At 35.7% G+C, this 27,523-nt stretch overlaps 2 protein-coding genes across 2 annotated transcripts; both read right to left on the bottom strand.

Moving 5' to 3' along the window:
• Positions 1–1,615: 1,615 nt before the first annotated feature.
• On the bottom strand, positions 1,616–4,101 carry LOC128243987 (uncharacterized). The gene is made up of 3 exons (XM_052962004.1): positions 3,375–4,101; positions 3,012–3,139; positions 1,616–2,404 (listed from the first exon to the last, which is right to left on the bottom strand). Exons 1-3 carry the CDS (start codon positions 4,099–4,101, stop codon positions 1,616–1,618), a joined length of 1,644 nt encoding a protein of 547 aa, XP_052817964.1.
• Positions 4,102–8,254: 4,153 nt separating this feature from the next.
• On the bottom strand, positions 8,255–27,454 carry LOC128244756 (lon protease homolog 2, peroxisomal-like). The gene is made up of 19 exons (XM_052962816.1): positions 27,285–27,454; positions 25,246–25,339; positions 24,658–24,850; positions 24,314–24,429; positions 23,883–24,035; positions 23,507–23,685; positions 23,076–23,174; positions 22,800–22,968; positions 21,677–21,768; positions 20,504–20,651; positions 20,118–20,197; positions 19,712–19,824; positions 18,554–18,673; positions 15,844–15,989; positions 14,832–14,951; positions 13,080–13,292; positions 10,658–10,849; positions 10,326–10,436; positions 8,255–9,897 (listed from the first exon to the last, which is right to left on the bottom strand). Exons 1-19 carry the CDS (start codon positions 27,389–27,391, stop codon positions 9,793–9,795), a joined length of 2,550 nt encoding a protein of 849 aa, XP_052818776.1. The 5' UTR covers positions 27,392–27,454; the 3' UTR covers positions 8,255–9,792.
• Positions 27,455–27,523: the final 69 nt, after the last annotated feature.

A 27,523-nucleotide genomic window follows, 5' to 3' on the forward strand; every position in this document is an offset into this window, starting at 1 on the left:
GCGTCGTGTTTCGAAATGATCGTTGTTTACTTACGACGTAAATGACACATGGTTGGATGCGTGGATGCAGTATACGAAATAACATAAATTCAGGATCATTTGCTATTCTAGTGTTCGACATGTCGATTTCATAAGCATTGATTGTTCTTACGACATGTGCTTTTCAAACGTATTTGGATGGCAAAACAGATTCAACAATGTAATCATTTATCATATGAACAATATTATACTTTTGTAGGATATAGCAGATATCGGGAATAAATCCTGATCTAACTGTGTTTCTATCACTTATATACATATAATACTTGCAAGTAAATATTTGTTTCGTATTACAATGGTCAGGAAGGGACAATATTTTATGTAAGAACATAAGCTTTCTACTATCATTTTTAGAACATATTCTGTGTAGCCCTAGCATAGACTGTACCATATCTGAACGTGAACGCAATGACAATCCCTGAATTTTCTTTGATACAAAGTGTTGGAAGACATCGATTTTATTTTCATCGGATTTAGACACGTCATTCCATAGTTCAGATCCATACAGAAGTGTTGGTAGAACAACCTTTTTTTATCCAAGCTTACTGAGGTAAGAGGGTTCACGCATAAGGGGTGAACGCCCTGTGAGATGATTGAAAAAAGTGAGTTTCGAGCCTTTTGAATTCGACCACTTATTCGTTCACCTATTTTTAAGTTAACTTTTTCGAATATTTTACAGAAACATGGTATCAAAGAAATTGGCAGATAACTAGCGGGTCGGATTTATCCTTACCCTTTCCCTTGTAAACGGGGATGAGGACACTCGTTTGCCACGATAACGGGACGCGCTCGTTCGTGATAATGCTATTGAACAGTAAGGTCAATACCGAAGTGAAGTCAGTGCCTGAATTAATTACGTGTTCATTTAGTACGTTGTCTAAGCCTTGGCCTTTTCTTCGTGCGGGGCTTTTTATGACGTTATTCACCTCTGTGAATGTAATTAATTTAGTAATAGTGTTCGTAACATACGTATCTTCTTGCAAATAGTCATTTAATTGGATTTGTTGCCTTGAATCTAGATTGTCAGCCGATGTCATCGCACTAAATACTTTCGAGAAATGATGTTTGAATCCCTCAGCGACCTCTTCATGTTTGTAAGAATGGTTATCTACGGAAATACAATTACATATTTCGAAAATTTTGCCACTTCTTGCGCGCAATAATTTCCAAAATGTTCTGTGATCCAATTCAGCGGATTTATCAAGGTCATCAAACACTTTGTTTACGTACGTATCACGATGGTGTCGCTGTGTGCGCCGGAATTCACGCTTGGCGCTTTTATAGTCCCGAAAAGCACTACACTGAACTGAACTAGATGAAATATATACATATTTTATTTTTTGATAAACATTATATAATAATACAATGAAAAATACAGAGACTAAATCTAAGTAAACGTATTACACATGTATACGTCTAAATTTGAATGAACTTAATATAAGTCTAAATTTAGATAAACTTGATATACAACTTATAGTCTTCACAAACATAGGAGAGGAATAAACAAGGCGTGCTCTGGAAATGATTAACCAGGATCCTCTTGCTGTATTCTCAAAGAATATATCTTATAACACATTCATGCTGTGTGAAACACCTTTACATAATCGTCTAGATCTGTAACCAGATATGTGCAGCAGGTAATGAAGAGCTTGTTCTGTTGCTTCTTGTAGCAGACACATCGTGGCGCCATTAACCTATTCTTCTCACCCAACAGCTGGGTCATCTGGCCGCTGGGCAGGTCCAAGCACATAATGTTGTTACTTTGCACACCACAAATAAGTAGCTTGTTTCCCACGGCAGTGGTACCCATTGGTGATCTCAATGCAGGGTCCTGGAATGTCTTCAGGATGTTCAGGTCCATGTCGAGCTTTGTGATAGTGTGTTTGCAGTAGTCTGACACATAGATGAAGGCTCTCTCACCTTCACTGACCACTGTCAAGTTACAAGCATATTCAAACTGGTTTGAAACCATCTTCAATAATTTCCCTTTCATATTCCTCTTCTCCATATTCCCGCTGAGGTACAAAACAATAATGCTATCATTGTAGTAACCAACACCTCGACATTCAACATCCACCTTGATGCTCTTTGCCAGGGAGATTTGTCCCTGTGTATCCAGGAAACTAATACTACCAGAGCGAAAACCGACAGCCACCCTGTCCTCAGGGAGAAGGCACATACCACATGGCCAACCTGGCAGTGTGATCTGCGACACCAAACTGCTGCTCTTTAGATCCACCAGCTTAACGTTGTCGTTGTGACCGTCAGACAGTAGCAGCCTGTCGCCTGGCAGGAGGAGCATGCTGGCCAGGCAGCAGTCACTGCTGTCAGATGGAGATCTGACTGGGATGGCGTTAACTTCCGGCTGGTCAGGTCGTCACGGTCAATGGTCAGTTTTTCTTAACAAAGATATAGCAAGCATATAGCTATAAGCCACTTTAATGTAAACTTTCAGAACTAGCTTTTACTAGTGTTAGAGAGATAGAGAAACCAACAACAATCTTTAAAATAAAAACTCAAATCATTTACTGACAGTTTTACAAAGGAAGTTTTTAATAAGTAATGCTACAACTTAAATATCATAAAATAAAGAACAGTATCCAGAGTCCAAAGGTTCAACAAATATATTCACTGATTCTGGTATTTTAATCGGTACAAAATTAAATCAAATCAACTATTAAACACACTATACGAGCACGTATTATTTCCAACAACAATTTTAATAAGAATAATTTCAACAAAGAAGTTCAAATGTAAGCCTAATCCTCAAAACTGTTGAAACTTTTATAGACACTTTTATTATATTTTACTCTGTTTTGCATACTAGAATGCAAATTATGGCCATTCTTTATTCTAATTAAAATTCCGATTCAGCTTTTAAGGCGTTCTTTCAAAAAGTAAGTTAATTTACCTTGTTTTTGTTTTGCAGAGGTTTGTGTTTCTCTTAGACTCAAGGGTGGTTCTGTTATCACTGTATTAGCTTCGACCTTCGGAGTTTGGGCAGCCAGGATGCCCCCAACTGCTTGTTCGGTAGCAGCATCAGAAGAATTATTTGTGTCTTTGTCTTGCGTAGTGGAACTTGTCTGCTCACATCCGTGGTCTGTGGTTTAAAAACTGGTTTCATGAATTAAAGCAGAACGTTCTAATACTTTATTATCTTATTTGATATTATTTATCATTATCATTTTGCAGTTTCTGAATAATACAAATGCAAAAGGATTAAGTCAAACAGTTTTAAGAATAAAACGGGATTTTAAAATGAAAATATGCAAGATTTTAATGAACTTAGAATATTTACTTCGCAAAATGTCTAAACAACTTAATTAAACACATACCGATAGCTTTTGCATCATCCAATATTTCAAAAGTACCAAGGCCAGTTATGGAGGCCAGCAAACTCTCAGTGGAGGGGTCCTTTCTAAACTGGTATTGGTGAATGACCTTCTCCTTGTTAAGCTTGGCCAGAGTTGATTTCAATCCGTCCAGCATGTTCTTAGCCTTATGAGCCTCTATAAATAACTGGCTGTCATTGTTCTCTTGCGCTTCTAGTTTTGTTTTGATTTCAATAACCTGTGACTTCAGGTTGTGACAGTTCGGTTTAATGGTGTTCAGCAGTCTTTCATCCATGTTCTGCATCTTGGTAACACTGTTCAGAAGTGCTTTTTCACGTTCATTGAAGTATTTGTTGACCTTGTCGCGATACTCGCTTAACTTCGACATCTCACTTTTACAAAGCTTTTCTACTAGCTTTATGTTGTCCTCAACTTCAAACAGACAGGTATCAATGTCATTCAGTAACTGCACAAGGACATCTTTAATGGCTTCATAACCCGTACCATCTTTAAAGGCTTTTGCAATTTCAGAAATGATCTGCTGTTTACATGATTGATGCTCAAGAATCGAGCAATGTCCACAGTTAAGAGCCTGATGGGTCGGACAAAAGTACTTGATGAATTCTCCAGGGTGGTCGGCACAATGATCTGTGCTTACTTCTTCTTTCGAAAGGTCTCTCATTGTAGTTGGCAGTGTACTCGTGTTGTGAAGGGCGTGGGACTTGGTCATTTTTGTTTCTTGTGTGCTTTTGTGCAAGTAGAGCACATGAACTCCTCGCAAACTGTACAGTATGTATCGGCTGGGTGGTATTCCCCATCCTGGATGCATGGTTGGCAATAGCCGTCTGGCTGGAGTTTCTTGCCAATGATTTTATTCATGGTCTGCCTGAGAAAGCAAAAAAGCTAAAAATATTTACTCTTGTCTTACCATTGTCAGATAAAATAAAATAGCTGTATCTTTTGTCCCTGTATGATAGGTTAGCGTCAAGTTCAATGTTTCGTCATTCTCCACCAGGCTGCACAATTATCATTGATAAAGGGTCTAGAATGCATTAAATACGAGGTATCCGCTCCTCACCAAGAGTTTGTGGGTTCGATCCCCACAAAGGTGGCCTCTTAAAGAGTTTTAGTTTTTAGTTTTATTAACAAATACAATAGACAATATGTCATTATGTATGGTTAAACCAAGGAGTTGGTGATGAAAATATGTTTATATCATTGTTAAAAACAAGACTAAATGATATGTTTATTCAGAATTGGATGTCAGAATTAAATAACTCATCTCGTGCAAGATCGTATACAATGTTTAGTAATTTTATGTTACAACCTTATCTGACAATTGTTAATATGTACAAATTTAGAAAAGACATGTTTCAATATAACTACACATATGAGAATACATACCTTTAACATATTTATGAGCATCTAATTTTATAACTTTCAACCAATATCTTATAACATTAACAACTCTCCTAGTGTACAATGTAGTTCTACCAAGTTCGCCATATATAAAGTTATTCTGAGTTTGAATTTTAACACCTAATAATCTTTTGCAAAAATTTAAATGTACTCTTTCTAAAACAATAGAATCCTTTAATCCCCATACTTCTGATCCATAATTTAAAATTGGTAAGATTAATTTATCAAACAAATCTAACTTATTACTAATAGACATATATGGAAACTTAGCTAAATATGAGTTTAACTTGAAAATAGCCTTGGATGCCTGTCCTGCTAAAGTATCAAAGGTGGTGGTGAAGGAACCACCACAGGTAAAAATAATACCTAAATATGTAAAATGTTTAACTATTTCTAAATTGACCCCCTTATAAGAAAAAAACAATATTTTTCCTTAACCTGCCTCCCTTTTTAAAAATCATAACTTTAGTCTTGGTAGAATTAACACTTAATTTCCATCTATCACAATACTGCTCTAGTAACAACTAACCCTTTTTTTAAAGAAGGCATGACTCACACAAATACTAGTACAGGAACTGAACTCAAAGTCGATTCCAACTGTCTTTACAGTCAACCTAAACTACTTTAATAAGACGGTGTGACCCCTACTTAGATGTCATGGAATAAATATTATAAGAATATTGGTCAAGCAAATTAATTTGACAAACCTATTAAGTCTCCGATCAAATTATTCAAACAGAAAGTAAATGATACACCCATTTAATTTGATAAAGCGTGTATGCACGCAATCTTTTCGGTTATCATTTGGTCTTGTACATATCAAATAGGCTATATTACCCTCTAGGTTTAAGGTATTAGCCTTTTAATTCACATTTATATTAAAGCTTTAATCTAATCTAGTATCAAAATACTTACATACATTTGTATATATTGTAGGCACATATTTTCGACACTTTCAAAACATAATGTCATCAAGTATGAAAGTATTAAATACAGGAAATGCATGGATATCCTTTGAATTAAGTACATCACTTAACATTCTACTTGTAGTTATGGTATCGGTCTCTAACGTCAGGAATTGTTTGATCGTCAACACTCGGGGAACCTTTACACTAAATGACTTCTTAACGATAAAAAATGCTAGGATTTCATAACTCATTGAATTGCAATGAAACGTTAATTTAGGGTTCTCAACCATTTACCCCATTTTATGAATAATGACAAATCAACTCACATCGGTACCACCGACAATGCTACTTATGCTATAGCTCATCGAGGTAATGCTTTTTCTATGTTATCATATACCCGTATATCTTGTATGTTGTAGAATCATATGATGGCCGTGTACCAAGTTTGTTCGAATTATGCCCCTTGGGTCAAAGCTGGTCCCACCCCTTTTGACCTTTTTTCTTGTTTTGATGCTACAGCAATGACATTTGGACCATGAGTACAATTTTGAAAACAAATAACAATGCTGTCCGCGGATGACCTTTTGACCTGCTTCCTTATTTTTGGAGCTACAGCAATGGAATTTGGACCATGTTTACAGTTTTAAAGATAAATATCAATGTTATGCTTGGATGACCCTGACATTTGGCAAAACTCTATCATAGTTTTATCCGTAGTTGCATTGCCATAAACCAAAACATAATTCATTCTCATACATGAGTTTAAATCTTGTGAGCGAAATACGGATATCATGGTCATCTTGTGTATAGTAGCACTAGTATATCAAATGAAACTAAATTAAAATTTTGTTTTAAATTTATCATAATGTTTTGTGTAAAAGTACCATCATTATACATTCATCTACATAAAAGGATCATCGTTTAGACCAACATTAGTGACTGCACCAATATTCTTAGGCCGCGCACCTAAGGCATTTGCACTGGTAGCTATCTCTGCAATCTAATCTTCAGCTTTCTCAAACTGCTGTAGCATCTCTGCGGACGTCATGTCCGAACTGTCTGTCTCCATGAGCCGCTCCAACAACACGCCGATCCTCGACTCCGAGTATAATGACCAATGTGGCTCGGTGATTTACTCATTGACGGAGATTTTCCCTTATACACGCAACCACCCACATGGTGATTCCACAATTATAAACGAAGCTTGACAAAGCTTGGAAGTGACTGAGTAGGATCATCGAATGTACAAGTTCTGACACTGACCAATTGTCTTTAACATCTTTATTAGTCTGGCAATATGTTTCGACGTTATCAACCAAGTCCGTTTTGCAAGGATTTTGTTCATTTCGTACACAGTGTATGTATACCAGGCGATAATTACGTCATACATGCTATGTTGGAAGACATCATTTTGCTTAAAATGAAGGCTTGAAACCAAGATAACTTTTCCTTTTCTTCACCATTTAAAATGAAATAAAGGGCAGTCTATGCCGCTTAAAATGCTCCTCCTTCGTTCCATTACCGGTGTTTGATAAGGTGATTAGTTTACTCAAACACGTCGACCTGTTTCCAAACTAATGTTTTGACAGTGCTCCATCAGGCGGCGGTATTGTGAAAAGGTTTGTCAGAAAGTGTTTTCAGAAACTAAACTCTCAATCAAACTGCGGTAAATGACCGAAGGCGGGGCTCTGTAAGTGGCGTAGACTCCGCTATGTTTCATTTGGTGAAGAAATTGTTACCTTTGTTTAAAGTTTTATTCAGAGCAAACTATTGCCTTCCGACGTAGCATTTTTGACGCAATTTATCACGTGGTTTACATACACTGGTACAGGTCTTGTAGTTTCTGAGGAAAACAAGCCATGTATTGTCCCCGCCCGCAAATATGAACTCCTGAACAAGGGGGTCAAATACCAGTTTGCGTGTCGCCTCCATGATAGCAATATGGTGTCGGAAACGGTAAGGTAAGGGCCCATCTTCGCAGAGTAGGAAGTGCTTGTCTCTCAGGAAACATTCCAAGTAGTGAATATGATAGCCCATCACCTGGGTCACATTGTCTAACCGGTAATACTTTAGGAACGAATCGGTAAACAACTTCTCTGAAGTATTATCTTTCCGGCCTTTTAGATTGTTCATGAGATATTGTAGATTCTTGTCCAACTAGACTGTGTGTCCCGAGGGGTCAAAAACTAGGTCATTAGGTCAAATCTTAGAGATATATTGGGAACAAACAGAGGCAGTACATGTATGTCCGCTCCGATTGATTTTTTGCAATATTTCTAGTCCAATCGTCATTAAACATAACCAGAATGATTGCCTTGATGAAATATCTTTTAGTTTGCACCTGTGTAACATGGGGTCAAAAACAATTCATTTGCATACATAATGATCACAAGAGTCCATCACTCTGCCGCCATATTGCATGTTTCGTTTAGAATATTTCACCAACACCGACTTTCATGCCATCTACTTTGCATAATCTCGTGGGAGATATCAATTCAACAAATTTGCTTGTTATTTATAATGTCTGTATTCATGATAAAAAAGTACTCTCACAGAAGTTTAAATCATTTATTTTTATTAACTTTTACATAATTTTACATATACACATATATGGAACAAATAAAACATTTTCATGCTGCATTGCTCTAAAAGGTTCATTTTGTCTGAGCATTAGCATATATATGAAAATTTTAAATAAGGTTGATGAAAAAAACAGTAGTTATCAAGAAATTATATTATAATACCAATGAGATATGTAAACGTCTTGAGATGTTTTACGAGAACCGGCCCTGTCCATCACTATTTTGAGCTATATAGAGAAACTTTTAAATGTAATGTCAAGATCATTAAGTGTCATCATTTTTCATTCTACAATCTGCCAAATATAACATGAAATGCAGGAGTAGTTTGCATTCATAAATAAAAGGGTAACACAATAGTTTATAAGTCAGCATTACTTCTGTAAGGCTATCATCCTTAAGTTCTACTGTTGTTGTTTACAGATAATTTGGTGTGTTTAGAAGCATCAAATCATCTTTGCAGGACTGCCATACTTAAGCGTTTGTCATAAAACACTTGCATACAAAAAGATCAAACATGAAGTACATGTAGATAAAGATTTATCACAGTTGGTTAAACATGAAAACAAGAAAACAATGAGAAACACATACAAATTACATTATATATATATTTCATAATTAACAAATGCTGAATTTACCAGCAGTAACCAATAGGAAATTCACTTCATTCAAATACTGACTTAAAGATGCAACAGGAGGTTAATTGGGGAAATCATATTAAAGCTGGATCATTTTAAAACACTGCGGAATTTATGATAGAAATCAGAATCTTTAACATAAAATGTTGTCATTACATATGACCTAGGTACCTAGTTTTTGACCACAGATGACCAATATTTATACTCATGCTATATATTCTGACCAAGTTTCATGAAGATTTGATAGAACATGTTGTATTTATGCTAGAAAAAAAACAACTTTTTTTTAATGACAATAGTTTTCAACAATCTATAAACTGGATTTTTTATGAAAAATCTAGCTAAAAATCCGGTTAAATATAAAAAAAAAATTACAAGTTTGTTTTGCATAAATTATATTTCAGATTATATAACAGAACTTATATTGACATGAAACCAAACCACCTTGTTATATCTGTTCATAACAAATACACAAATATGGAATTATTTACTAGTCACACAATGAGAAACAAATGCACATAGATTTAAGATGTTCTTTTGTTAAACTAAGTATAAAGATATAAATTATAATTGAAAGCAGTCATTATCTGATTTCAAGTCATATCAATTATGTTAAAGGTAAGGTATACCATTGGTAGAAGTATCAGAAACATGTAAAGTCAATTTAATATATTTATATATTTGTAAATCATCTGACATGTCTGCCATGTAAGGATAGACATGAAGTGATTTTTAGTAAGCACTTTGATTAATGATTGATTCACTAACACCAATGCTAGATAACACACTAGTTCGCTTGTCACTTGGCTGAAAATTTTAGCTCAGTGTTTAATGCCTCCCTATCCCAAGTTCACTTTGCTGTTATTTATAGCCATTTTTACAGTTTGCTTGTCACAAATGGATCAACCGGCACTTGCAAATCATAAAAGGCTGCACGCAAAACATCTTCAATGTCGTTGACTAGAATAAACACAAGGTCCGCCTGAAAAACACATTTAAACACAATTGTTAAGGAAGATTTTTTTTACATTGCAATAATGAACAAGTAACATACAATTATGTTCTAAAATGCTTTATAACAACAGACATTCATATAAACAGTTTTCAAACCTGCTTTATACGCACATATGAATAAGAACCATTGACCATTTCTGAGTGACCAGTACTTAACATCACATTCACATTCACAGCTAAAATGAATTTTAACCAAGATATATTATAACAAAACAAATTAATAACACTTTAATAAGAATCTTTTAGTTAATATGTTAAAAATGGCTAGGAGACACAAAATCATGCAAATATGAAACATCACTTTTTCCTCCACACAAGTCATTTTCGGACGATCTCACATATATGTAGTTTTTTAAACTAATAAAAACTTGGCAAAACTACTTATATTCCAGTTACCTTCACATTGTTTGGAATTTCTTGTAGGTCTTTCTCATTTCTTCGGGGCAAAATAATTCTCCGTAGTCCAGCACGGTGGGCGGCTAGAACCTTCTCCTTTATCCCACCAACCTACAAAAACAACAAGGGTAATAACTCTGAAAATGTTTAAGCCAGAATGACTTAGAACTTAGAATTGTTGTTCTTAATTTTCTTAATTTAAAGTATAACATGAAGAAAACTGCCAAGCAGAACTGATTATAAAGAGATTAGATACAAAATAGAACCATTTTTTTTCATTTAAGATTTATGCTACAGCTCAAAGCAAAGTAAAATATGTTAAAAGTATTTACAGGTAAGACAACGCCTCTTAGAGTAATTTCCCCTGTCATGGCCGTGTCTGATCGTACGCACTTCTGTATGAACATTGAGACAAGAACTGTTGCTATGGTTACGCCAGCTGATGGTCCATCCTTGCCAACAGCCCCGGCAGGAAAGTGCACATGAATGTCCTTCTTTGACAGTTCTGTCCCGTCTAGGTTTAACTGAAAACAAAAACATAACCATTATCATTGCTATCTATATCTATATCAAATAAAATGGAATGGTTACATCTAGAAGAATTCTGAATCTCTCTGTGGACGGTGAATGAACAGGGCCATAGGTCTAGGGCATAAAATACCCATATATAGCCAGGCCTAAAATCTGCCCCTTTTAGGGTCATTTCCCTCTTACAGTTAGGATAAGCACTTTCACAAAAGCCAAAATATAATTATGTCTTATTGTTTTGGGTCAATAAATTTATACAATAATACATAGATATAAACATGTATGTTTTAAAGTGTAGAACTATGTTGGTAAAATGTATACAAGTTATCATTGGTTTTAGCAGAAATGTTTTTAATTTTTTTTCCCCCATTTGCTTTTAAAGCTGCACTCTCACAGATTGAGCATTTTGACCACTTTTTGTATGTTTTGTATTGGAATTGGCAAGTTCTTGCGTAAATTCCTGGAAATCAGTGATATATGGCTGCTGACAAAAAATCAGATCGCAGGTTTCTGTATTTATGTTCACAAACTGTTGTTTTATGGATTTTTCTTAAAATGTTAGAAAAGCTTTTAGCCATAAAACATTTATTTTCAATCGGAAATATGAACAAGAGCTGTCACAGAGACAGTCAGGGATGATAACAGAGCCAAGTTGCCAATCCTGAAAATGTCTGGGTGGGGTTCAGGGGGCCGCTGAAGGCCCCCGATGGGTCCAGGGCAAAGCCCTGGTGGGGGGACAAGGGGGGCAAAGCCCCCCGAAGCTTTCCATATTTCAGGGATTCTAATACCCTTTTTTGCCTTAGAAAAGTGTTCAAGGAGTACACCTTTCGGTTTGGTAGATATAATCATGTTCAACAAGAGACATCCACAATCAGAACAATTATCAAGAATCTTAGCAGTGAAGTTTAACACCTTTGTCTTTAAACAAAGTTAAATTTACTTTTTTTTACCTGAAGTCACAGGCATTAGACAAGTACCTGACATTTTGGTTCAGTTGTCCACTTCCCATAAAACTCAACTGGCTATGATCAAATGCCTGTGTATGAACAGTCCACACTGTGGGATGTTTGATTTATAATAATGAACAACATATCAATTATCATGCTTGCAAATGTTTATTGTAAAAGTGGTATTTATTCAATTTTTATGTATCATTAGAGTATTTATTCCATTTTCTGCACATTTGATGAGAATATAATGTTATTAATTATTATATATATTATTCAAATTAATATCCAAACGGGACTTAAATGCTTTAGCAGCATAGCCGTTGTGGACATTGATGTATTCTGGTCCTCAAGCCAGATTTTTCCCCCTCATGGTGTTACATGAGTCCAGTAGCACACTGTGACAAACTAGATTGTCCCACGGCAGTTCAAGTCTCTCAAACAGGCTTTCAAATTCTATGAAAATTGATTTAGAATCAGCCCTTGTGATTTTTAAGGAGGCCAAATGTCTCAACACTATTTCTTTCTCTATAGCAGAAAAAAAGCTGCAACAGTTTTCTCATTGTTTGTGTTTGTTGACTTGACTTAAATGTGGTTACATGCAAAACCTTAACCAGAATATCTAAGTCGAATAATAAAGGGCAATTATTTTGCATTAAATGCAAACTAGAGTTATCTCACTTGAATAATTAAGTAGGTTGGATGGTTGAGTACCATTGTATCAAGTCTCAATGCAATACCTCAAGTAGTTGCTGAGATATTAACCTATGTGTGCTTGCACGCAAAACCTTAATCAGAATTTCTAAGTCTATTAATAAAGGCCTATTATTTGCATTAAATGCAAACTAGAGTTATCTAACTTGGTTAATTAGGTCGGTTGGATGGTTGAGTACCATTGTATGAAGTCTCAATGCAATACCTTAAGTAGTTGCTGAGATATTAACCTATGTGTGCTTACATGCAAAACCTTAACCAAGGTGTGACGCCAACGCCTCCGCCGATGCTTGGGTGAGTAGTATAGCTCTCCTTATTCTTCGAATAGTCGAGCCAAAAACTGTGATCTGATCTTTTGTAAGCAGTCTTATACCACTGACCTTCAGATATTTACGCAAAAATTGGCCAATTCCAAAACAAAAAATAAAAAAGTTGTCAAAACGGTCAATCTGTGAGAGTGCAGCTTTAACGTGTGTTTCTTTTACCCATACTTTTATTTAGAGTGGTTTAGATTGATTTCATACCTACTCATTAAACCTTTGTTATACATATTATTCATACCCACCTGTTTGGCATGTGTTTTGACCCAGTTTTGGGCAAGACTGGCCGACTCCTTCATCACGTCCCCTAGCTGTCCCGTCAAGGTCAGTCCGCCCTCCCCCGCCGTGCATGAAGCCTCTACAAACATTATCTCTCCTCCCATAGGCGTCCATGCAAGCCCGATTGCTACGCCAGGGTGCACAAGCCTCTCGGGGATCTCCCTCTCATATATAGGTTGCTGCAGTGTACAGAAAATGCATAAAAATGTTGATTTTCATACTTATGGTGATCTTATAGTTAAGAGTAAATAGGCTATCTAAGCACATAGAGATCAAATAGGCAGTTGAATGTTGTGTGCACTCCCCAACACATAAAGTAACCAGCCTATTAGAAACTTTGAATTTTTATGCCCCAAAAGCATATAGTAACCAGAGTATTAGGCAGTTGGATTTTAACACCCCACAAAGCATATAGTAACCAGACTATTAGGTGGTTAGATTGTTATGCCCACCTGCAGCATTAGTAACCAGACTATTAGGCAGTTGGATTTTAACACCCCACAAAGCATATAGTAACCAGACTATAAGGTTATTTGATTTTAAATACCCCCAAAGCAAAAAGAATTGCACAATTATACATAAAACAAGACATTACAAGCAGATGCCTATGTTTGTCCATCTAACTCTGTTGTTAAAGGGCCATAAAATCTTGGCCATATAGGCCTTGCTACAAATGTACCGGCATTGTCACTTGTAGCCCATATAAATAATTAATTGTAAATACAGTAAAACTGCGGTTGTTCGAATAAGCGGTCGTTTGAGAACCGGTGTTCCCTTGAGGTCAGAGCTTGGTCCCCACTTTTTTCCTTCTTTTTTCATATAAAATACACCTACGCTGCATCAAAACCTAATTATGTCGAGGAGTCGAGCAACATACTCGGTCCCAAGTACACAAATCATGCACAAAACCTTATGGCTCCCTCGAGGTCATAATTTCACACTTTTTCCCAAACTCGAGTTCCAAAATAAACAAACAATTGCTAGGTATTTAAATTTTTGCAAGTTGTAAAAATTGCAATGACAGTTGAAAAGCAATTTGATAAGGTGTGAAAAAAACGTTAAACAATGTTAACTCATGGCCAATATTAGTTGATATGGGCATTTTAGAAGATAATTATGAGAAGTTAATGACGAGAATTTAATTGTGAGAAATTTAAATGAGTATTAAAAATATGACTAAACACTACCATATCGATCCAACATCGGAATCTCTGAAGAGAATTCCTTCTTGACACTTTGCTTTGCAATATGGAAATTTTGTAAAAATAAAATTTTCTATTTATTTATTTATTGATATTTCTTTTACATTTTATATTAAGTATACATATAGTATACGACAGCCTTTGAACATATGAGCGATTTCCACGACGCAACACATAATGGGTGTCTTAGTAAACAGATGACTCAAACTTAAAATACACTGAAAGATATTTCATAACAGACTGGAGAATTAAAAATCGGGTCGTTGGAAACATCGGTTCCCTCGAGATTTAGGCTCAGTCCCCGGCGACCTCGATCGATCACAGTTTTACTGTACCTTTGTTTTTCAGATATTGCAAAGGGTAAACAATTTGCACAAAGACAAAATACAGAAAACTAATAATCATAATAATATAGATATAATCAATTCTGAAAAAAAGTGAATTAAGATTTATTAAAAAAAATTTGATCTATTTATCTGGGGTTTGTACATTATTTATTATAGCATGACGACATACCCCCAGTATATCCTCTAAAGCTGTATCATCAATTACAATTGGCATTTCTGGAGGATGTGCGAGCGCTGTTGCATCATGGGAAGACAGCACATCCGTTAGATGTTCACTCGATGCCGACACCTTGCAGAAGAATGTACCACAGTTTAAAAAGTCAATTAAAGATTGGTTACAAACTCAAAAATTTAAACAACAATTATGATTATCATATGACATGAACTAATTGATTGTTTACCAAACCAACAAAAATGATATTGTCTTTCGGATGACTTTTATTCTTCTGACCTATATAACCAAAGCAATTCTCCACAGCCTTTAATTTATTCAAGAAAACTTTAATATCGTCCAAAAAAACATCTAAACAAGATTTTTGTGTGAATCAATGTATGTTCCCTGATAAGGGAAACTGGAAATACTGAATGGAACTATAGCATACCCCGGTAATATATAGCAAATTTAAGGGCAATAACTCTGTGAGAAATGATTGAAACAGAATGAGCTGATAATACTTGATTTCCTCTTGTAAAACTAGCTTTCCATAAAGTTTCAATGAATTCACACTAAACAGAAAGTAAAAGGGCCATAACTCAAGGAAAAAGCATCAAACAGAAACATGCTGATTACATGCGCATCTTTTCTTGTATATAAAGTTTCCCATAAATTTCCATTGAAAATTTTGCTGGTAGTTGTGGAGAAAAAATCCAGATGGACTGGTCCTATATCATACTATATAGAAATTATAAGGGCCATAACTCTGTGAAAAATTGATGAACCAGAATGCCCTGATAATATGAGCATTATTCTCCTCCTGTAAATTAAGCTTCACATTAAGAATTATAGACTATAAGCCATTGGTTGCTGAGATATTGCCCAGACATGAATAGTGGGACAGACAGACAGACAGAATTACAAACGCACAGACGGATCAGCCACTACATGCTCCCCAAAATGTTTAGGGAGCATAAGATGTAAATGCTAAGTTTATCATAATCAAATGATAATGTTAGTTTTATACCCCGCCCTTTTCTGGTTGGAGTGTCTTCTGTTTTTCCCGTTTTGCTGTTGAGCTGTTTTCAAGAACGCGCACTGCAACGGTACGACAAATGGCCGCCAACTTTCGCTCCAACGTCCTTACCCCGGCCTCACGAGTGTATTTTGATACTGCCAAAATAAGTGGACATATTAAGGTATTTGATTCACATATACACTAGTTATCAAATAATTAAATTAATGATTTAGAAAAAAGTTACATAAACAAGAGCCGTCGTAAGACAGCGCGCTCGACTACGCCGCTTTGACTTAGAATACAATAACGATGTAATAATACCAAGTTTGGTCTCTTTATGTCAAACCTAACTTAAATTATTTGATACATAAGGTGACTTTGATGCTGCCCTCCCACCAGCCCGCCCAAACAATGACGCAAGTCATTCAAATAACTTGATTTCCCATTATGAAAATGTTGTTAAGAATATACAAATATGCCTTTCAAAGAAAATTAACAAAATAAAAAAATTCAAGGGCCATAATTTAGGCTTAAAACGGAGTTATGTTTCTTGTATTAAGATGGTCGTAAATAATTTTAAATTTTATTAAGTGCATTTAATGAAGGGTATAGAAGTTTTTTTTATTAAAATCCCAACTTGCCCTTAACTTTTACTTGCCTAAAACTTTAACCTAAGTCAATCAGGGGGCATAACTTGTATTAAGGATTTGGAGTTATGCAACTTCATTGGGTGATGGTCCTGAACAACTGTGTGAAGTATTAAGTCAATTGAATGACGGGTATAGAAGTTATTAAAGAATATCCCAACCTGCCCTGAAACTTTAACCTAAGTTTCATAGTCAATCAGGGGCCTTAATTTGTATAAAAGATAATATGGAGTTATCTAACCTCATTATGTGATGGCTCTGAACAACTGTGTGAAGTATTAAGTCAATTGAATGAATGGTATTGGAGTTTTAAATGAAAATCCCAACTTGCCCTAAAACTTTAACCTGCCCTAAAACTTTAACCTAAGTCAATCAGGGGCCATAACTTGTATTTAGGATATTATGGAGTTAGGTAACCTTATTGTGTGATGGTCCTGAACAACTGTGTGAAGTATTAAGTCAATTGAACAAAGGATATAGAAGTTATTAATAAATATTCCAACTTGCCCTAAAACTTTAACCTAAGTTCCATAGTCAATCAGGGGCCATAATCTGTGTAAAGAATAATATGGAGTTATCTAACCTCATCATGTGATGGCCCTGAACAACTGTGTGAAGTATTAAGTCAATTGAATGTAGGGTATTGGACTTATAAGTGAAAATCCCAACTTGCCCTAAAACTTTAACCGGACGCCGACGCCGATGCTGGGGCGAGTAGTATAGCCCACCTATTCTTCGGATAATCGAGTTAAAAAAGCTTGTTTTTTGTTAGAAAAAATACTTTCAACATGATTTTGTGTATTGGAATGCAACCATAAAAAGTGCTGTCATAGGACAGCGCGCTCGACTATATGCTGCTTTGTCTCTGAATGCATTAATGATGATATATGTCAGGAACAAAAGGTAAAAAAAAATGCAAATAAAAAAGTCAATCAAGGGCCATAATTTGTAACTAGGTTAGCATGGAGTTGTGTAACCTAATTGTGAGGGAATTGAACAACTGTTTGAAATACAAAGTCCATTGAATGAACAGTATTTCAGATCTCAGTTAAAACCCAGAGTTGCCCTAAACCTTGAACCAAACTTTCTATGTCAATAAAGGGCCATTATATGTATCTAGGATAACATGGAGATATGTAACCTAATTGTATGATGGCCGTCAACAATTGTGTTAAGTATGAAGTCCATTGAATGAATAGTATTTGAGGTCTGAGTTAAAACCCGAACATGTCCTAAAATTTTAACCAAACTTTTTAAGTCGATCAAGGGCCATAATTTGTATAAAGGATAATATGGGTACCTAATTCTATGATGGCCCTGAACAACTGTGTTTAGTATGGAGTTATGTAAACTAATTGCATGTAAGCCGTCAACAATTGTGTGAATTATAAATTCCATTGAATGAAGGGAATATGAGATTTGAGTTAAAACCACAAATTGCCATAAGAGTTAAAGCAAATACTTTGTGAAGTATAAAGTCAATTGAATAAAGAGTATACAAGTTATTGATGAAAATCGCAACTTGCCCTAAAACTTTAAACAGACACAATGTGCCCTAAAACTTAAACATAATTTCCTAAGACAATCAGGGGTAATCATTTGTATTCAAGATGTTATGGAGTAATGTAACCTAATTGTGTGATGGTCCTGAACAACTATGTGAAGTATACAGTAAATTGAATAAAGGGTATTGGAGTAATAAGTGAAAATGCCACCTTTGGCGTAAAACTTTAACAGGATGCCAACTGTAGGGCGAGTAGTATAGTCCTCCTTATTCTCGCTAAAACCTACTATTTTTCGAGACTAATTTAATATAATATGTTGCTTTAAAAAATGACAGCCTTAATAAAATATCCATAAATAGAAGAAATAACTATATACTTGTTGCATCAAATGTTACTTTAATACTTTTTTGGAAAGAAAGATTCAAAGCAGTTAAATTATACTATCATTAATGCAGAATGCATCACTTTCTCATCAATAGAATTTTTTTAATGTTAAATGCGAAAAATCTATCATACAATACACTTTGTGTTAATTAAGACAGTAAAACATTTATTAAGGGTTCATACTAATAGTTTTAAGGGAATCATCAGGAATCTGCAGTTGTTCTAGCGTTAGGCCATGCTCCTGTAGTTGTTTTGGTTTGAGGTGGCGCATCGCAATGCTGACCTTCTCTTCCTGTGTATAACCTGCATGAAAAACATTAGCATAAGTAGCAATTTCACATACAGGTAAAATACTGTATGTCACCATAGCAATGATTTTAACCAATAAGAGTATGTAAATAATCTATGGAAGGTAACATGAAAGTACATACCTATAATTTTTTTTCCTGTCCAGCAGGGGTGGAGGTATGGTAGCAATGTTTTTAGCAGTGGCTATAGCCATCACTTGTACACACTGGACCTGTATAATCTCCATCCTGTCTAGCAGGGGTGGAGGTATGGTGGCCATGTTGTTGACAGTGGCTATAAACATCACTTGTACATGCCTGGAACCTGTATAATCTCCATCCTGTCCAGCAGGGGTAGAGGTATGGTGGCCATATTGTTGACAGTGGCTATAAACATCACCTGTACATACCTGGAACCTGTATAATCTCCATCCTGTCCTGCAGGGGTGGAGGTATGGTGGCCATTTTGTTGGCAGTGGCTATAAACATCACCTGTACATAACTGGAACCTGTATAATCTCCATCCTGTCCAGCAGGGGTGGAGGTATGGTGGCCATTTTGTTGGCAGTGGCTATAAACATCACCTGTACATACCTGGAACCTGTATAATCTCCATCCTGTCCAGCAGGGGAGCGGGTATGGTGGCCATATTGTTGGCAGTGGCTATAAACATCACCTGTACATACCTGGAACCTGTATAATCTCCATCCTGTCCAGCAGGGGTGGAGGTATGGTGGCCATGTTGTTGACAGTGGCTATAAACATCACCTGTACATACCTGGAACCTGTATAATCTCCATCCTGTCCAGCAGGGGTGGAGGTATGGTGGCCATATTGTTGGCAGTGGCTATAAACATCACCTGTACATACCTGGAACCTGTATAATCTCCATCCTGTCCAGCAGGGGTGGAGGTATGGTGGCCATATTGTTGGCAGTGGCTATAAACATCACCTGTACATACCTGGAACCTGTATAATCTCCATCCTGTCCAGCAGGGGTGGAGGTATGGTGGCCATGTTGTTGGCAGTGGCTATAAACATCACCTGTACATACCTGGAACCTGTATAATCTCCATCCTGTCCAGCAGGGGAGGGGGTATGGTGGCCATGTTGTTGGCAGTAGCTATAAACATCACCTGGGAGAGGTCAAATGGCACATTCATGTAACTGGCAGAGTTGAGGACAAAATATCATAGTCGTTAACAGTAATGAAACATTGAATCCAAGGCAAGGCAAAAACTGCAAGTGACAAAGTAAATCAAGTGAGAGTGAATGTGACCTGCATATGGATCTAGGTATCGGCACACATCAAAAGACTAAAAGTAATAGGCAAATACATATTATGTGAGAAAAACTTTGACTTCATCTTTTGAGCAAGTTCATGTTATGCTTTGTTTGCAGTCTTGAGAACGACAATTCACACTATTCAAATATACGATATTCAACTGTACAAAGGATACTGGTCAGTGAAGGAATTATTTTGCTCTGGGTCGAGAACCTCAAGTAAGGCCGATGCCGGGTCACCATGCAGACTCTTCCCCTGAAATCAAAGGAAAAAGACAGTTATTTTTCTTTATAAGTCAAAATATTCACTGCCATCATGTTTCAGAGTGAATATTACTAAGATTAATATTAAGTTAATAAATAAATGAAGACTTCACTTTAAGTGGGTATCCTTTCAATTTTGTTCACATACCAAGATGTATGTACCGTAAATATCTTTAAATTAATTCTAAATACCCCAAAAAGTCCTTAACTGTTTTTGCTTTTCCATGCCTATGGCAAAATTCTTTGAAAAAAAATAGAATAATAGAATAAATAAATATATGAAAAACTATCAACCAACCAGTTTGTCCACTTCATCTAACAGGAAAACCGGATTGTTTGTGCCTACTGTCTTAAGTCCCTGAATGATTCGGCCAGGCATTGACCCAATGTACGTCCGTCTATGTCCACGAATATCTGACTGGTCGCATGCTCCACCAAGTGAAATCCTGAAAAGAATAGTGGATTCTTATTTGTTTTACCATTATAATGATACTTTATTTATGTCCTAGCTACTTGTACATGTATATGGGCATTTATTTAATGCCGTAACAATAATATACATCATTTGTATAAACAAGATAAATGTTGATGACTTATCTGGCGGCCAAAAACGCCACTAATATAAAAACAGTACAGAAATCTGCAAAATTGGCAGTAATGACACATTAATGAATACAAACATTTAAAATAGCACCCTTAATATACAAAAGTGACTAGAAAGGCAAAATGGGTGTGGAGTATTGGAAACAGTTTTTTAACACCATTCATGTTAAATGTAAACAAAATATACAAAGTTGATAGAGAGATCAAATGGTTAATACAAAAGTTTATATAGTTGATACAAGTTTGACTAGACACAATGTATTGTATAGTTGTTGTGGAGGAGGACGTGGAGGAGGTGGTTATTGATTTTTTAGCGTTTCACGCAAAGCTTGTTCGCTGAAGACAAAGGATAATGGCCATAGAGATTTCCTTGGTTTGTTAAAGTCACGTGGTATCCATCCTACAAGCTGATTGGTTATCAAGCCAGGCGAGTCTGGCAGTGAGACCTCGACGCACATAAACGCTTGTCGGTACCACGAAACGGTAAACTTGCCAAACCAATAAGGAAATTGCCTAGCAAGCTACATATATACTTTTATGTACAATAAATGCTATTTATTGTGATTTACGTTGAAATTGAAGTCTAGCTTTGCATCTATATTTGTTTATAACATCAAAAGTAGCCTAGATATGCCCCTGTATTTGTTATATATATAAGTGTAAAGGTCTTGTATTTGATAAGTAAAATGTTTCTTGATGTTTAACATTTATGCCTAGTTAATCTAAAATCCTCAAAGATTTGTCAAAGTTACAGCCCTGATTAGCAATAGTTGTAAGGATGGATGGACAAACAACAGCCATACATAATCCAAACCACCTTTGTGATAACTTTGTCTGGCTCTACTCATACAGGCTTGGCAAAATTTACCTGTGAAATTCCCGTCCAAGAGTATGTGCAATGGATTTGCCCAGACTTGTTTTCCCAACTCCTGGTGGCCCAACAAAGCACAGAATTGGTCCCTGAAAAATAATATATTCTTAATAATGTGTTTCAAAAATAAACAAACAAGAAATGCTAACGCTCTTATGTTGTTGTTTTTACAGACAGACAAAAGGAATAACTCAACATTTATTTAAACCAGAGTTATAAGTCTTGCTATACATGTGAGTATTTTCTCTGGCAATAGGTCTTGCTATACATGTGAGTATTTTCTCTGGCAATAGGTCTTGCTATACATGTGAGTATTTTCTCTGGCAATAGGTCTTGCTATACATGTGAGTATTTTCTCTGGCAATAGGTCTTGCTATACATGTGAGTATTTTCTCTGGCAATAGATGTACACAAATTCATTGGGATATCTTTAAGGGTTTTAGAGGTAAGAGTTTTTACATAACAACACTGCCAACTAGAACAATACCTGAAGGCCATTACAACACCTCAACTTGTATTCTTTGGAAAACAGACAAGCTTATAAGCATTTATTTGTGGTTGCAAACCTTGCATTATTTACAATGTGTGAGTTTCCTGATTTGCAAAGAACATGGGTTTCATTGAATTTAAATTAAAGGTCTGGATAAACCTCGACAGTCTGTACCTATATTCCTGCAATCTCATAAAAATCACATTCACAATCCTTGCTTCATGATGCTACGCTATATTACATAGCGAAATGAAATGATGTTAATGTCACAAAATGATTTTAATGAGATTGACATTCTTACGACTTATATTTATTTCGTATGTTGTTAAAATATCAGCCTTAAGTCATGACATCTTGATTTTCTTTTAACACGATCTTACATATATGAGAGAATGTACCTTAAAATATAAAATATCCAATTACTAAAATAATAAGTTTCGAAAATGACTTATGATGCTACAATTACAATGTTGGTGACTTTAGGATGCTAAATAATTATACAATTTTCATAACTTTATGATGCTAACCATTTTTATGAATATATGGCTACATATACAATGTTCATCACTTTATGATCTACATTTACAATATTCATGGCTTTGTGATGCTGAATATACAATGTTCATGTACCTTAAGGGATTTCTTCAGCTGGCGCACAGCCAAGTATTCGAGGACTCGTTTTTTTAGTTTCTCGAGGCCAAAATGGTCTGTATCAAGGTCTCTTCTTGCCTGGTTTAAGTCAAGTGAGTCAGTGCTGCTCTTAGACCACGGAAGTTCCACCATAAGTTCCAGATAATTCCTGAAAATAAGTATAGGTTATTGAATTGATATAAAAGTACATGTACTTTCGGGCCTAACCATAAGACAGTAACCAAACAAAAACTTTCTGCACTTTTACTTCCTGACCTTATCATGGCCTGTTCAGGCATGTGCTGTGGCATTTTCTTGAGGCGTTTGAGCTCCTTCATTGCAGCTTTGTGTGCGTGTTCTGGCATCTCAGCATTCCTACAACAGTGGTAAGTGTCAATCAGGAATCAGGGATCCACCACAAATACACACTACTCGTATGGTATCTCAGTGTCTTAAAATCTTCTGTTTCTTTCAAGTTAAGAACATATTTTATTCACATTTATTCAAAGTTTCATAATAGGATTTCTTTATTTCTGTGAAAACAAATTAAAGATCAAAATTTATACGATCCTGGAAATGGTAGTTAAAAGAATGTTTTTTTATCAAATCGCTATTTTGCTGAGTCTTAAGTGAAATAATTTCATATCATAGTTTCCTTAAATTTTTCACTCAAAATCAAATTACTTTTCACTTGCTAACATGCATACTTGATTTTGGTTTCCAGGTCCATAAGCTCGTCATTTTCTTCATTTTCCTCGTCATCCACATCTGTCTTCATTTTGCCCCGGAATATTCTCCGCATATTGTACGGCCTCCCACCCTCTTTACCCGATATACGTATCTCAATAGCCTTGTCTTTCTTTGCCTTTTGCAGCAGCTTCAGACCCTGTAAATATCATTGCCACAATTATCATATGTATATATGTATGGACATGCTGCAAAAATTCAAAGAATAAATTATTACCGAAAATATCCAAAGTTTTGGAACAAGCTGCAATAAATCAATGATTTAATAATAACCATAATTACGCTATGTTTAGGGATGAACCATGTAGGAATTATTACAGTAATTAGCTTTAGAACCTCGATCTGCCTCATTAGAAGTGGGAGAGCCTTCTTGAATCTGTCTGTAAGGTCTACAGCATCGAGGACCTGTATCTTCTCAGTGTTTGATGCCTTTACAAGGGCCGCACAAATATCTGGGAGGTGTTGACTCGGTACACTCTCCAACATACGCTTAATGTTGCAGAAGAAACGATATTACATGTTTTCACAACATTTTATGAACGATATCAAGGAACAATATTAAATTTTGATACTTTCAATTTTCACTGATAAAAATATAGTAGGCACACTAAATACTAGGCATGAAAACACTGCCATTCTTCTATTCTTGAGCCTTTTATGAACACTGTTATTTGATTTCCTACCATAATGTTATCAAGGGCAGATAATTTTAAATTAAATATAATTGATACAGTGAATATGTGATGCAAAAGTCCATTGAACCTTACCTTCAGTTTGGACACAACGGGGATGGAGATATCAAGCATGTCCACAAGTTTGGCTGCCTGGTCCCTGAAGTTCACTGCCAATAGTCCAAGCTCACTATTTTGGTTCAACTCATCATCTAAAACAAGGGTTAACAATTCAAAAAATACCTGAAGAAGTTACGGACCTTGATACAAATGTGTGTATTGTCATAACAAATTTCAAGTTACATGTATGTTTAACTGTTCTTATGGTATGGCTATTTTTTGCATGACATTGACAATACCAAGGTTTATTCTACTTTCATTCAAGCCGTAAAGGACATCACAATAATAATGCCAAACACAGTATTTGTAACTGTTCTCACCTGCATCGGTTAGTTTATCAAGTTGAGTGACTGTCGCTATAGCGTAAGGAGTTTCCTGTAGAAGTTGTTCGAGTTTAAACCGGCACAAACCAGTTACAAGAAGTGTGTATGATGGTTTAGGCCAGTTGGTTCCCGTCACCTGAACCACGACTGCGGCCGTCCCGATCGCGTGGAGAGTTGATAGTTCATCAGTCTTTAGGCCAAAGAAAAGACAAGGAAAACATTGTTTCACACAATGCTAATTAGCCTTAAGTTTTTATCACAATATGTCAAGTTTGATTTATACTATAACATACGCGCCTCTCGAGACTTGGAAAGACAATTATTGTCCATTAAATATCTATGTTGAACAGGGGTCATAACTAAAGAACCACATAAGCCAAAAAGATATATCCATAATTGCTATAACACTTAAACCAGAACAAGTTCCTTTATTTATAGAATCAATTGAATCCAAATCCATTTGGTTTTTCTCCCCCCTGCTCACTTCTTTTAATTGGTAAGTAAGGAGTATTTTATTAAGAGAGACCTAATTTATGGTGTCATGTCAAATATTTGTTTAATAAGTTTATCTGCTTTTTTCCATACCTGTGAGTCTTCCAATGGCTCCCTAGGAATCACTCCGATTATCGTGCTGCTCAATGTGTTCCTGCCCAGGAGATGAGTTTTCACCATGTTCATGCTGAAATCATTTATATATCAGTACTGTAGTGTTTATACCATGTTTATGAAGTATGGAAATTACTGTATGATGTAGTGTTAGATGTTCAGGCTTTAGTCACAGCAGTAGAATTCTGACTTAAGAGTATTAGCCTCAATAATGGGCTTTCAGTGATTTTTTTTTATCATTAGGACATGTATATACACATATGTTTCCCTGTAACAGCACAACTCTCAACTGTAAATCCCTAACCAAAATGTTTTAGTTTTATTATCATTTCAGCTTATTAACTTCAATTTCACAAACAGTAATTATTAACTTTCAAACACATATACACATATCTTTAAAACTGATGTAAGAAGAGGTACATGTATAACTAAGGGGCGCACTCTTTTGACAATCACAACTCCCTTAGAACAGAATGGCAATTTTAACAATTTTTAGGCCAAAATGGTGCCTTTTGAGGCTATTGTTTTATACTTTTTTTCTATGTTTAATATGGACATAAAAATAAACTTTCATGATTTAAGGAGGGAAGGGGAGCAAGCAAGGTGCCCCCCCCCCATTTTTGGTGAATCTGAATGTTGTTTATACTGGAAGCCAAAGGGTAAATAAAGTGTTTGATACCAATTTTGACTCTGAATAGCTTCTGATAATGTAATTATCTGGACCAATGGGCATGTTTAAAACTTTTTTGCTGAATTCACCATTAAATTAATGGCAGTGAGTATGAACACACTAGTCTACCAATATTTAAATTTTCATTTAAATTTTATAAAAAAACTTATGGGTGTCTATCAAATGAAGATATGGACCAGAAGGGGATTTTGAATGGATGATACATATGTTTATTTGATACAGGTTTCGAAGGAAAATATCTTAAATTAACATACAGATTTTATTTGCCTTTGTTCATCTCACATCATTACTTACCGTAATTCACCTTAGAGTTCGGACACCTTCAAATAATATTTTTTTTTGCTGTCCGAATTCAAAGAAAATTAACATTTTTACATTTTATCTATGTCCGAAATAAAAATAAAACCCGCCCTTTTTCTTTATGTTTTGCGTTTTACTCTTTATTAATTTATCCGTATTTATCAATAGTTATTTAGTACGCCTATAAGTGTAAATCCTTCATCAAGTTAATTAAAATCCCAACACACACGAGTTTACCAATTTACACATGCATTTAAATTAATAAACACCTTTTATCGGCTGCACATAGCTCACATTTATAACCTCGAGGGATTCGGCCACGAGGATCTCGTGGAAAGCATGGACAATGTTATACATGTGAGATTAATGTTTCTGCATGGTGTTTTCGATTGTAAACTCAGTATTGCATTTCCAACTTTAATTCATCACATTAAATAGTTGCCTGTATCATTTAATGACTTTTATTGTTCTATTGATGGTTTAAATGAGTATAACTGTACCATTATTATGCTTCATACAGTCTATAAATGTGGTACAAACATGACATGTCTTTGTTCATAGTGTCCGAACTCTAAGGTGAATTACGGTATACAAATTAAGTTCATGTATGTAATTGCCATGTTTGCATTTAATGCACGGGTCAATTGTTACCACAGCCCCCCCCCTCAGTTCGGGAGTTTACTGAAGATAACGGGGGAAATGGGCCGTGTTTTTACCTTCCAGGCGGCTCCGTTCCAGGCGGCTCCGCAGTGCCAAGTGAATGAGGTGGATTTGTTTTCGCACCAACAATAGCGGGGAAAGAGCCTTACCTAGGATGTCACCGAGTTCTAGGGGCATTTTGCAGGTATTTTACCAGCAGTTTGTTCCCGCAGGACAAAGATTTTACCGTGGTTTTAACTGACTGGTGCATAAGAATCGAACCAACAGCATACACCATTAGAACATGTTCTACAAATACAATTATTAATAATAATTAAAATGCAACTGACAAACAGTCAAATGCGCATTATCTAAACGAGTGACATACTTCTTCAAATTCCTGACAGGTATTCGCATTGACGACCCTGGCAGCAGAATATTGTCAGCCACCTGGAGCAGCGGTAATTTCCTCGGAATCGAAATTGAATTCGACATTTCAATGATTTCTGTGAGTTTGTTATTGTTTGTCAAAAAATAGGACGCTATTGTGCGATGACAACAAAGTCATCCGAATGTAAAGAGTAAATTTTGCACCGAACCTAAAGGCAACATACTACTTTAAAATAA

This window comes from Mya arenaria, chromosome 8 (genome assembly GCF_026914265.1).
Source record: "Mya arenaria isolate MELC-2E11 chromosome 8, ASM2691426v1".
In the NCBI taxonomy this organism is placed as follows: domain Eukaryota; kingdom Metazoa; phylum Mollusca; class Bivalvia; order Myida; family Myidae; genus Mya; species Mya arenaria.

Excerpts from the sequence above, each read along its gene's own strand:
- LOC128244756 (XM_052962816.1), bottom strand. The coding sequence starts at position 27,391 with ATGTCGAATTCAATTTCGATTCCGAGGAAATTACCGCTGCTCCAGGTG. Across the intron at positions 23,175-23,506 it reads GACCTGGAAACCAAAATCAA|GAATGCTGAGATGCCAGAAC; the intron begins GTATGCATGTTA and ends CCACTGTTGTAG. Across the intron at positions 15,990-18,553 it reads TGATTCCCTTAAAACTATTA|TATCAAAATACACTCGTGAG; the intron begins GTATGAACCCTT and ends TTATTTTGGCAG.
- LOC128243987 (XM_052962004.1), bottom strand. The coding sequence starts at position 4,101 with ATGACCAAGTCCCACGCCCTTCACAACACGAGTACACTGCCAACTACA. Across the intron at positions 3,140-3,374 it reads GGATGATGCAAAAGCTATCG|ACCACGGATGTGAGCAGACA; the intron begins GTATGTGTTTAA and ends TTTAAACCACAG. Across the intron at positions 2,405-3,011 it reads CGAAGGTCGAAGCTAATACA|CCGGAAGTTAACGCCATCCC; the intron begins GTGATAACAGAA and ends CGACCTGACCAG.